The sequence below is a fragment of the Oncorhynchus keta genome, chromosome 23 (assembly GCF_023373465.1).
Source record: "Oncorhynchus keta strain PuntledgeMale-10-30-2019 chromosome 23, Oket_V2, whole genome shotgun sequence".
NCBI lineage: Eukaryota > Metazoa > Chordata > Actinopteri > Salmoniformes > Salmonidae > Oncorhynchus > Oncorhynchus keta.
The window spans coordinates 48,510,149-48,522,707 of NC_068443.1; the positions used below are offsets into that span (position 1 = coordinate 48,510,149).

The 12,559-nt window shown below is 40.8% G+C and overlaps 1 protein-coding gene across 1 annotated transcript in view; it reads left to right on the forward strand.

The window, feature by feature from the left end:
* Window positions 1-225: 225 nt before the first annotated feature.
* Window positions 226-12,559, forward strand: part of puf60a (poly-U binding splicing factor a) — a 76,355-nt gene continuing 64,021 nt past the window's right edge. The window contains exon 1 of the mRNA XM_035800586.2: window positions 226-368. Within this exon, the coding sequence (XP_035656479.1) occupies window positions 348-368 (21 nt within the window). The 5' untranslated portion in view covers window positions 226-347. The remainder of the gene's footprint in view (window positions 369-12,559) is intronic.

Below are 12,559 nucleotides of genomic sequence, written 5' to 3' on the forward strand. Positions count from 1 at the left end.
AATCACATTTTGGTAGGTTGTCATTAAAAATAAATACAACAATGTGTGCTTTGTCCAATATATATATTTTTTATTCCCAATCCCAAAAGGAGGCCTTTTTGCCTTTTGATAGGCTGTCATTGTAATTAAGAATCGTTTTTTTTAACTGACTTGCCTGATGATGATAAAAAATTAAATACAAATAAATACACGAGGACGCCTTTACGTGTTGCTGATGCAACCGGACCTGATTCCTACAGTCCAGTAGGTGGCGGTAATGCACCTTTGAAGTTGGTTGCTAGGAGCCAATAAACTTCATAGAAGAAGAATTCCTCATTGGCGTCGCCCTGTGCTGAAAGGTGTGCTTCATGGCGGTGGCAGTTTCTGCGGTAAATAAATCGAATAGCATTGTTTTTCGATTATATTTTACACCAATGGTCAAACTCTGATGGTTAAAAAGGGATTATTGACCATATTTTGAACAGCTCATCGTTGAATGCGTACAGTACAAGCTTGTCCTGCACTCATCCTGTTCCCTTATTCAGTTGGCTAACGTTAGATGGCTAGCTAGTTAGTTTGTTAACCCAGCCTGACACTGGCTCGTTAGTTAGCCATTACAAACCCAAACGCTATTTAGCTCTAACGTTACGATCGAGTAAATGTGAATTGAGTACCGTTAGTTAACAAGATAGCAAAGAGCGGGATTTATAGACCTAGCTAACTATGAAGCTAACGTTCGTTCGCTAGGTACTAACCAACGAACTTGCATCTTTCGATAATAGTAGTTAACTCACGTTTAGATAGTTACTCGTAGTACCGTCACTCGCGAAACTGGGTAGCCGCCAACTAGCTAGCTCTCCAAGTCGGCTGGATGTAGTTAACTAGCTACCTAAACTAGTCAATACAGTCTGTCATTTGCTGAGGTGAACGAGTAACGTTAGTAGCTCGGGAGGTCGAACGATCAGCCTGTTACCCTGGCGACTGACGCTCTGACACAGAGCTCCTGGTTAAATCGTGTTTATGAGCCTTACTCCGTGGTTAAAGGAGGTAGAAAGATGTGTTGAGTTGCTATGACATATTTCATTATAATTACGCTAGTGTCCCTACGGTGGACAGGAAGTGTTACTACGTTTGACTGACGTTATCAACACACAAGAACAGGAAATACACATTTGTACTTCCGATGGGTGATGCTAGTATCACGTTTATAGTCATAACGAGCTCAAAATGCCATTGCTTAAAACGGATCAATAACTTTGGTTTTAGTTCCAGTGTTTTTGTCATACGCGCCAGTCTGTAGTGGGACTTCACGTAACTGTCATTTTCAGACCACTGTGGCTAGGAAATAAAATCGGCCGCTCCTCCCGTAAATCTCTGGCCTCATGAATTTGACTGTTAAACTATCATTCAAAGGAAATGCAACCGTGGTCGCTATTTAGAAACTGGTGTAAGGTTTCCTTTTCTCACAGATATAAGTTGATAAATGGCTACATACTACAACAGGTTGTCATTTATCAACACACATGTAGTGTGTCCAAGTTCATTGAGGTTTGTTAGAACATCGCTTCCCAAACTTGTCCTGGGCACCCCCCCAGATGTTTTTTCCCCCCCTAGCACTACACAGCTGATTTCAAATGATTAGAGCTAGATGAAGAGTTGGTCATTTAAATCAGCTGTGTTGTGGGCCCAGGATCACGTTTGGGAGATGCTGTGTTCGAAGAGTGCGAATGATTTCAATATCAATGAGAGTGATTCATTTGCATTCGCTATTGATTACAGTAGAACAGGGCAAATTGACTTTTTGGTCCACCAGTCACTGGCAGTTACATTTTAAAGTCTACAAGTCACTCAGATTTTTTACCAGCCAAAATATATATTTTCCCTGCTCAAATTACCCCAACAAAAAAAGATGAGCAATGTTTTGTAATGTTTCTAAAACAATACATGTATTACTAGTAAGAAGTAATGTGGTATATTGTTTAATTGCATTTTTTGTGACCTGAGTCTTTCAACCAAAATATCACAGATGAGACACATGTTTGCCTGCCCCTTTAAGGGTGCAATGTTATTGCGGTAACCTTACTCGTCATGTTTGTGGCTGTGAGATTGAGTCTGCGTTGTCTTCTCTTTGTGAGCAGTTGAAACTCAAACAGTTTTGTTTTCACAAGCAAGATCATTTTTCTATGTAAATAGCTGAGAAACACAAGGACAAAGTCTCACTTCAGTAGACTTTCCTTTCAAGTAAATTAGACCAACTTTTATACCTGTGCGCTTCTAAAAATGAAACTTTCTCTCAGCTCTTCACATGCACACAGCCCCCAGCCAGGCAGTGTTGCAGCGCGAGGTGGAATAGGCTATATAGGATTCATCGTTCTTTGACTTTGTGCAATTAATTTACCAGCTATGAAACAAAACGACAGAAATAGAAATAGGGCTGCACGATACGGGCAAATAATCTAGGACTTATTTTTAACCAAATGTTGCAATTGCAATTTGACTTGTGAATTACAGCAAAACTGTTGGAATCATAGAAGTAGAATGACTATTCTAATTCTGTAGTTAGAATACAGTGTTTGAGATGACAACAAATTAAAATGCCAGGGAGGAGTTATTGTGACAGGGTAGGAACTAAAGTGTTGCTAAGTGTTTCCGAGGGGACCTTATAAGCTTTTGGCTTCATTGCATGTTTTTTCTTAGATACTTCATGTAGCTAACATATTCTTGCTTTGCATATTCTATGCTTTGCATATTCCTCATTGATTTAGAAGATACTGTTGCACAAACAACATGCTGATTTAGGTCTACACCATCACTGGTATTATCAGGCTGTAATAGCTATCTATGTTTGCTCTTACTCAGTACATTTATTAGCTAGCTAGCTGTTAGCATTAGCGGCTCACAAGATTTAGGGCAACTTGCTAAGAAAAGACTAACTAGCTGTTTGCTGATGTAAGAAACACAAACGAATGGTGTCATTATAGAAAGCTACTGGTTTTATATTAAGAAGCAAAGTGAAAACAACACTTGTCACCAACATTGTTGCATGTGCTGCATTGACCGTGCAGACTGAACGCAAGTGTCTCGTGGTTGAGGAACGTCAAATGTGCTCCTTGAGTGACAGGGGGCGTGGCTAGGTCTGTGTGGAAAGTGGCGCGGAGAGAGATGACTCAAGTAGCGAATTAAACTATAAAAATTGACATTACACATGGCGTATCACATTTAACAAACCAAACATTCAAATCCCGGTATAGAAGGTAAAGTAAAAACCCAAACCAATCCCTGAATCAATACCGGTATATCATAAAATACAGTATACTGCCCAGCCCTAAATCACACATCGATATAATGTTGAAATCAATAGAACAAGAGGGGGGGAAGTCAGGTTGCACGTCCTGTTCAAAGTTACATTACTGAAAAACCACAGGCAATCTGGGAATTATATATCTATATCTCATTGATTTAGGACTTGTAGAAGACCACCAGCTACATTTTGGATGGTTGCATTTTGTTTCAAGGGGGTTACCAATACGGAAAGGTTATCGTGTTGTTGCTGCCAAAGTGTTTTATTCGTGAAGGCTACACTGTCCTGCAAAATCATCCCTTTGTCCCGTATTTGGGTATTTTAAATGTGGTCACCTTAGTTGTATGCGCTGTTAAAACTAACATTATACCAAGACAGCACGGAAACTTGTAATAATCTATATATGGTTGGTCAGATGAGGATTGGTAGAAGGCTGCTATCTATATGTTGGAATGTTGGATGGCGATTTCGGGAGCTGCCAATACGGAAATGGGAACAAACCACTTTTTCCAGTTTTGGACTTCAACGAACCTGGCATAGGATATTAACGCTGACAAGGGTTGGCTGTTACTTGAGTGTTAGTATAGGATATTAACGCTGACAAGGGTTGGCTGTTACTTGAGTGTTAGTATTGGATATTAACGCTGACAAGGGTTGGCTGTTACTTGAGTGTTAGTATTGGATATTAACGCTGACAAGGGTTGGCTGTTACTTGAGTGTTAGTATTGGATATTAACGCTGACAAGGGTTGGCTGTTACTTGAGTGTTAGTATTGGATATTAACGCTGACAAGGGTTGGCTTTTACTTGAGTGTTAGTATTGGATATTAACCCTGACAAGGGTTGGCTGTTACTTGAGTGTTAGTATTGGATATTAACGCTGACAAGGGTTGGCTGTTACTTGAGTGTTAGTATTGGTGTGCGGTCAGTGACTTTTATAGAGAGACCGCCCAGAATTATCTGTGCCATTTTGAGAAGAAAATGATTGCTGTGTTCTCCAGTGTGTGTGTGTGGCAAAATTAACAGTACAAAACCAAAGAAATGTATCTGTTTTTAGCAGCTGATCTTGTCGTTGTGTTGACCATAAACTTCTATACTAACATTACCGATCTGAGGTTAAAAGGATGTGTAAAATGTCAGCATGTGTAGTGTAGTAACACATACTGTCCACATCATGGAAAGTAGCATAAGGTAGTGCCTTCAGAAAGTATTCATACCCTTTGATTTATTCCACATTTTGTTGTTACAGCCTAAATTTAAAAGGGATTACATTTTTTTCTCACCCATCTGCATGCAATACCCCATAATGACAAAGTGAAAACATGTTTTTAGTATTAAATACAGAAATGTATCATTTACACAAGTATTCACACTCCTGAGTCAATACTGTCTAGAAGCACCTTTGGCAGCAATTACAGCTGTGAGTCTTTCTGGGTAAGTCTCTTAAGCGCTTTCCACAAATGGTTTGTGCAACCGTTGCCCATTATTCTATTCAAAGTTCTTTAAGCTCTGTCAAATTGGTTCTTGATCATTGTTAGACAACCATTTTCAGGTCTTGCCATCGACTTTCAAGTGGATTTAAGTAAAAACTTTAAACTTTGCCACTCAGGAACATTCACTGTCTTCTTGGTAAGCATCTCCAGTGTAGATTTGGCTTTGTGTTTTAGGTTATTGTCTTGCTGTCTCCCAGGTTTTCCTCTAGGATTTTGCCTCTGCTTAGCTCCATGCCGTTACTTATCTTCAAAGACTCCCTAGTACTTAACGATTACAAGCGTACCCATAACAGAATGTAGCCACCACTGTGCTTGAAAATATGGAGAGTGGTACTCGGTAATGTGTTGTATTGGATTTGCCCCAAACATAACACTTTGTATTCAGGACAAAAAGTTAATTGCTTTGCCAATTTTTTTGCAGCATGTTTTGGAATATTTTAATTATGTACAGGCTTCCTTCTTTTCACAGTCAATTAGGTTAGTATTGTGGAGAAACTGGTGTTCATAATTCATAATTAGTTTTCTACCACAGCTCTTAAACTAACTGTCTTCAAGTTTTTGCCTTCCATGGTGACACCCAGGGTTGGGAAAACTTTTTGGTCCACCAGCCACTGTGGCAGGTAGATAAAAAAAAATTAAAAGAAATCGACCAGTCACTTTTTACCAGACAAAATATTATTTGCTCCATAATTACACCAAAAATCACAAAAAAACATGAGCATGCTTTCAAATTCTTCAAAAACAATAAATGTATTACTAGTAAGAAGTAGTGGGCTATATTGTTTAATTTGTGACCGGCGTCTTTTAACCAATGTATGTTAAAATAAATCATTTAGATCCAATAATAAAAACAGAATAAGTTCTACAACTGAACATCAGGAATCAACAAAGTGCATAGCCTGCCACAAAATGCTGAGTGATACGGCTTATTTATTTTTTTTAGTTCAGAGCTTGCGTTTTTTACAAGGAGGGGACATGATGTGCTCCTAAGTAGAAACGAGCACGCAAATACAACTAGGAGAACAATGACAAAGTTCATGAAGAAAAGTTTTTGGGAGTGATTCATGTGCAATCAAGAATCCCTTTAAGGGATGGGTCATTACCGTGGTAACTTGGGCACTCACTTCTCTGTGATTTAAAATGATCCCGTACTGCGTTGTCTTCCTAGCAGCAGATAATTGCATCAATCTCAAACGAACATTGAAAAACACGTGAAGTCATGTAGTAACCAAAAAAAGTGTTAAACAAATGACAATATATTTGAGATTCTTCAAAGTTGGCATCCTTTGCCTTGATGACTGCTTTGCGCACTCTTGGCATTCTCTCAACCAGCTTCATGAGGTAGTCACCTGGAATGCTTTTCAATTAACAGGTGTTCCTTGTTAAAAGTTCATTTGTGGAATTTATTTCCTTCTTAATGCGTTTGAACAAATCATGTGTGTTGTCACAGGTATACTGAAGATAACCCTACTTAGTAAAAGACCCAAGTCCATATTATGGCAAGAACAGCTCAAATAAGCAAAGAGAAATTACAGACCATCATCACTTCAAAGCATGAAGGTCAGTCAATGTGGAAAATATCAAGAACTTTGAAAGTTTATTCAACTGCAGTAGCAAAAACCAACAAGAGCTATGATGAAACTCGCTCTCATCAGGACCGCCACAAGAAAAGAGTTGCAGCAGAGTTACCTCTGCTGCAGAGGATACGTTCATTAGAGTTACCAGCCTCAGAAATTGCAGCCCAAATAAATGCTTCACAGAGTTCAAGTAACAGACATATCTCAACATCAACTGTTCAGAGTAGACTGTGTGAATCAGGCCTTCATGGTTGAATTGCAGCAAAGAATCCTCTACTAAAGGGCACTAAGAAGAAGATACTTGCTTGGGCCAGAAAACTCGAGCAATGGACATTAAACCGGTAGAAATCTGTCCTTTGGTCTGATGAGTCCAAATCTGAGATTTTTGGTTCCAACTGCTTTCTTTGTGAGATGCAGAGAAGGTGATTGGATGATCTCCGCATATGTGGTTCCCACCGTGATAGTGTGGGGGTGCTTTGCCGGTGACACTGTCTGTGATTTATTTAGAATCCAAGGCACACTTAACCAGCATGGTTACCACAGCATTCTGCAGCGATAAGCCATCCCATCTGGTTTGCGCTTAGTGGGACCATCATTTGTTTCACAATAGGACAATGACCTCCGCATATATTGGAACTCCTTCAAGACTGTTGGAGAATTATTGCAGGTGAAGCTGGCTGAGATTGCCAAGAGTGTGCAAAGCGGTCTCAAGGCAAAGGGCTACTTTGAAGAATCTGATTGAACACTTTTTAAAGTTACTACATGATTCCATATGTGATATTTCATAGTTTTGATGTCTTCACTATTATTCTACAATGTAGAAAACTAGTAAAAAATAAAGAAAAACCCTTGAATGTGTAGGTGTGTACAACCTTTTGTCTGGTTCTGTATATATTTTTTACTAATTTGTTATTATTTAAAGCCAGGCAACACAACCTTAAAGGGTGTTTTTTAGTTGTTGATCGCAGGAAATGGAACTTACAGGTGTTAAGAAATGCAGAACTCTCTGAACACTAAGTTTAAGACTTTGGGGGAGGGGGAGTTTTGCTGAGCAAACATGGACTTTTTTTAAGGTGGTCATACTATGGATACTTTAGCTGTTTGATTTGGAATTTTAGGGTATCAAAAAAAATATATATATATATATATATATTGCTCAAAAAAATAAAGGGAACACTTAAACAACACAATGTAACTCCAAGTCAATCACACTTCTGTGAAATCAAACTGTCCACAGACATCACTTGCTTATATTTAGTCAACAAATATCTTAAGAATCTCATGGAATATTTGAACATTTTCGTTTCTCCATGCTTGAGGAAGCAACACTGATTGACAATAAATTTCACATGCTGTTGTGCAAATGGAATAGACAACAGGTGGAAATGATAGGCAATTAGCAAGACACCCCCAATGAAGGAGTGGTTCTGCAGGTGGTTACCACAGACCACTTCTCAGTTCCTATGCTTCCTGGCTGATGTTTTGGTCACTTTTGAATGCTGGCGGTCTGTGTGAGTCTACAACCCACACAACTGGCTCAGGTAGTGCAGCTCATCCAGGATGGCACATCAATACGAGCTGTAGCAAGAAGGTTTGCTGTGTCTGTCAGCGTCTCCATGCTCTGGACACTATGCTATCAGGAGACAGGCCAGTACATCAGGAGACATGGAGGAGGCCGTAGGAGGGCAGCAGGACCGCTACCTCTGCCTTTGTGCAAGGAGGAGCAGGAGGAGCACTGCCAGAGCCCTGCAAAATGACCTCCAGCAGGCCACAAATGTGCATGTGTCTGCTCAAATGGTCAGAAACGGACTCCATGAGGGTGGTATGAGGCCCTGACGTCCACAGGTGGAGGTTGTGCTTACACCGGCATTTGCCAGAGAACACCAAGATTGGCGAATTCGCCACTGGCGCCCTGTGCTCTTCACAGATGAAAGCAGGTTCACACTGAGCACATGTGACAGTCTGGAGACGCCGTGGAGAACGTTCTGCTGCCTGCAACATCCTCCAGCATGAGCGGTTTGGCAGTGGGTCAGTCATGGTGTGGGGTGACATTTCTTTCTGGGCCGCACAGCCCTCCGTGTGCTCGCCAGAGGTAGCCTGACTGCCATTAGGTACCGAGATGAGATCATCAGACCCCTTGTGAGACCATATGCTGGTGCGGTTGGCCCTGGGTTCCTTCTAATGCAAGACAATGCTAGACCTCATGTGGCTGGAGTGTGTCAGCAGTTCCTGCAAGAGGAAGGCATTGATGCTATGGACCGCCCGTTCCCCAGACCTGAATCCAATTGAGCACATCTGAGATATCATGTCTCACTCCATCCACCAATGCCACGTTGCACCACAGACTGTCCAGGAGTTGGCGGATGCTTTAGTCCAGGTCTGGGAGGAGATCCCTCAGGAGACCATCCGCCACCTCATCAGGAGCATGCCCAGGCATTGTAGGGAGGTCATACAGGCACGTGGAGGCCACACACACTACTGAGCCTCATTTTGACTTGTTTTATGGACATTACATCAAAGTTGGATCAGCCTGTAGTGTGGTTTTCCACTTTAATTTTGAGTGTGACTCCAAATCCAGACCTCCATGGGTTGATACATTTGAATTCCATTGATCATTTTTGTGTGATTTTGTTGTCAGCACATTCAACTATGTAAAGAAAAAAATATTTCATAGGAATATTTCATTCATTCAGATCTAGGATGTGTTATTTTAGTGTTCCCTTTATTTTTTGAGCAGTGAATATTGATTTGGCCTTTACTACTATAGCCCATAGAAACACATTGAATAACACATTCATCAATGGCAAAAAGGGCAGTAAAAAAATATATATTAAGAAACAAGGTTTTGAAGTGTCTGTCCTAAATCTAAGATATAAAAAAATGAAGGAAATACACTACATGACCAAAAGTATGTGGACACCAGCTCATCGAACATCTCATTCCAGTTGAAGTACTGGAACACCTTGAAAATCAGACATTTCCTCAAGTTGGTACTTGAAAGTGTTTGAAATAAAATGAGTAGAGAACAGAAAATGATAAAATATGAAAAATATTAGAATAATGTATTGCTCATGTGAATACATTTCCAGGCGGACTACAAGGCGAGCTCGCTCATTCCACCCACACTGCCACTCAGCCAGGCAGGTACAGAACGGTTTGATCAGGCACTGCCAAACGTCACATGGATAGCTAAAATACAGGGAAAATGTAGATTTAATCCTGCCTGGCAGGATATTGAGGTTTATGAATGGGTTTTGCCAGACCCAACCAGGGAGGTAGTGGAGGGTAAACACACTTAAACGCTGTTTACGCACCGCTTTTATTTTGTTAATTATTGTTTACCCACTTATTGCATTCCCAGCGTTTGATCAATGCTCAGAAGGCTTCTTGATCTGAGTTCTAATTGCGCCAGCCTCTGCGAACAAGTGGAATCGTGAATGATTTGTGTGTGTGTGCTCGTTATGTTCGTCTGTTCCTCCGGATTTGCCGTGTTAGCTGCGCATTCATTCACCACTCTGTCCAATGGGAAACTTCTCCCACGACATAGGCGGAGAGGTGAAATGAGCTACCTCAGTCCAGACCTACAGTGGCAAGTCGCAAAGACGCCGTTGACGGTGGGAATTCTTTTAACATCCCTTGACTCCTGCGGTGTCAGCAGACATTCCCCCAAACAACCCCCCTGACTCTCGGAGAATGAGTGTTGATGTTTCAGTCGGATATCTAGCAAGCTAGGTAGCTCAAGGGCTCTGGCTCTTAGCCAGGTAACTAGCTATAACTAGCTGACTAGAAGGATGATGACTGAAATTAAGTTAGCTATAATCAAAATACCTTTTTTTTTTATAGAGAGTAGTGAGACATACAGTGTTGAGTCAGGCTGCAATGGAGGCAAAGGAGATACACAGAGAGGGGAAGCATTGAAACAAGCAGGGAGAGAAGTTAGTTGTACATTGGTTCCAAAACTGGGGTCCGGGACCCATGTGAGGTCCTCTAAAATTTTAATAGGGTCCCCTGAGAGTCTTTAATCTTATCAAACACACAGTTTAGTCAACTAAGGGCCGTTTACACTTTCAGAATTGTTTTTCATGTAATTGTGTTGTGGCAGCCAGAGGGATGACAAATTGAGTGAAATACAGTATAAAGACAATTGAATATGCACACAGAACAAAAATATGAACGCAACGTGCAACAATTTCAAAGATTTTGCTGAGTTACAGGTCATATAAGGAAATCAGTCAACATCATCAGTCCTGACTTACCACTCATGTATGTAGTAAATAAAGAGTGAAACATGTATTATTGAGGAGAACTTGTAAGGTAGTGATGAATAGTAAGTCAGTGTTTCTCCCCTTGAAGTTATGGTGATATATTGCCATCTGTTATCGACTAGAAACAATTACATAATAGGAACTATTACAAATGAATGGTTATTAAATAAATATTAGTGCTTGAAAAAGTACTTGAAAGTCCTTGAATTTGACTTGCCACTGTCTGTTTGAAGCCTGTATGGAGTTGGTCCCCTTTGCTCCTGTAACAGCCTCCACTCTTCTGGGAAGGCTTTCGACTAGATGTTGGCACATTGCTGCAGGGATTTTCTTCCATTCAGCTACAAGAGCATTAGTGAGGTCAGGCACTGATGTTGGGCGATTAGGCCTGGCTCGGAGTCAGTGTTCCAATTCATCCCAAGTGTTCGCTGGGGTTGAGGTCAGGGCTCTGTGCAGGTCAATCAAGTTCTTCAACACTGATATGGACATAACATTTCTGTATGGACCTCGCTTTGTGCACTGGGGCATTGTCATGCTGAAACAAGAAAGGGCCTTCCCCAAACGGTTGCCACAAAGTTGGAAGCACAGAATCGTCTAGAATGTCACTTTATGCTGAAGCGTAAAGATCTTCTTCACTGGAACAAAGGGGCCTAGCCTGAACCATGAAATACAGCCCCAGACCATATATTCTCCACCAAACTTTACAGTTGGCACTATGGATTGGGGAAAGTAGCGTTATCCTGGCATCTGCCAAACTCAGATTTGTCCATTGGACTGCCATATGGTGAATTATGATTCATCACTACAGAGAACGTGTTTCCACTGCTTCAGAGTCCAGCCGACACTTGGTATTGTGCATGGTGATCTTAGACTTGTGTGTGGCTGCTCGGTCATCGAAACCCATTTCATGAAGCTCCCGACAAACAGTTCTTGTGCTGACGTTGCTTCCATAGGCAGTTTGGAACTTGGTAGTGAGCGTTGCAACCGAGGACAGACGATTTTTACACGCTTCAGCACTGAGTGCTCCCGTTCTGTGTGCTTGTGTGGCCTACCACTTCGCGGCTGAGCCTCTGTTGCTCCTAGATGTTTCCACTTCAAAATAACAGCACTTGCAGTTGACTGGCTCTAGCAGGGTAGAATCGATCAATTATTTGCCACGGTTATAGTGCGCTCCGTACGTCATTAACCTCTTAGAGCTACTACCCCCCTACTTTTTTTCAATTTCCGCCTGAAGACATACCCAAATCTATCTGCCTGTAGCTCAGGCACAGAAGCAAGGATATGCATATTCTTGGTACCATTTGAAAGAAAACACTCTGAAGTTTGTGTAAATGTGAATTGAATGTAGGAGAATATAACACAATAGATCTGGTTTAGATAATACAATGAAAAATTGTTATTTTATTTTTGTTGTATCATCATTAAAATGAACAAGATAAAACAAAAATTCAGATAGGATGATGGGGACAATTTCAGTGAAAAACATGAGGGCAACAGGACTTCAGTTTCAGAATGATAACTTCTAAAATGTGTGCTACATGACATTTATCATGAAGTCACCCAGGTGTCCCACACAAGTAGCCCAAATGTACCCAAGTGGCCAAATTGGTGAAGTTATTCATTTATTCAATTCATTCTGGATGAACCAGCTTCAGTGGTGGATGGACACCTTGGCACTGGGGGCTCCCATTTGGAGTCGGTGTCACTGTGAAAGAAAATGTTCAGTTAGAATAGTTTCACATATGAGCCCTGTATCAACAGGTATAATAAACAGATATATATATATATAGAGTACAGGGACCATAAGGTTGAATATATTATTATAGACCTGCTAGATCTACTGTCTCATTTATATTATGACATTTCAGTTAGATCTACTGTCTCTATATTATGACAGACCAGCTGTATCTACTGTCTCCATTTCACTTTGGCCATTGTTGTGGGCCTG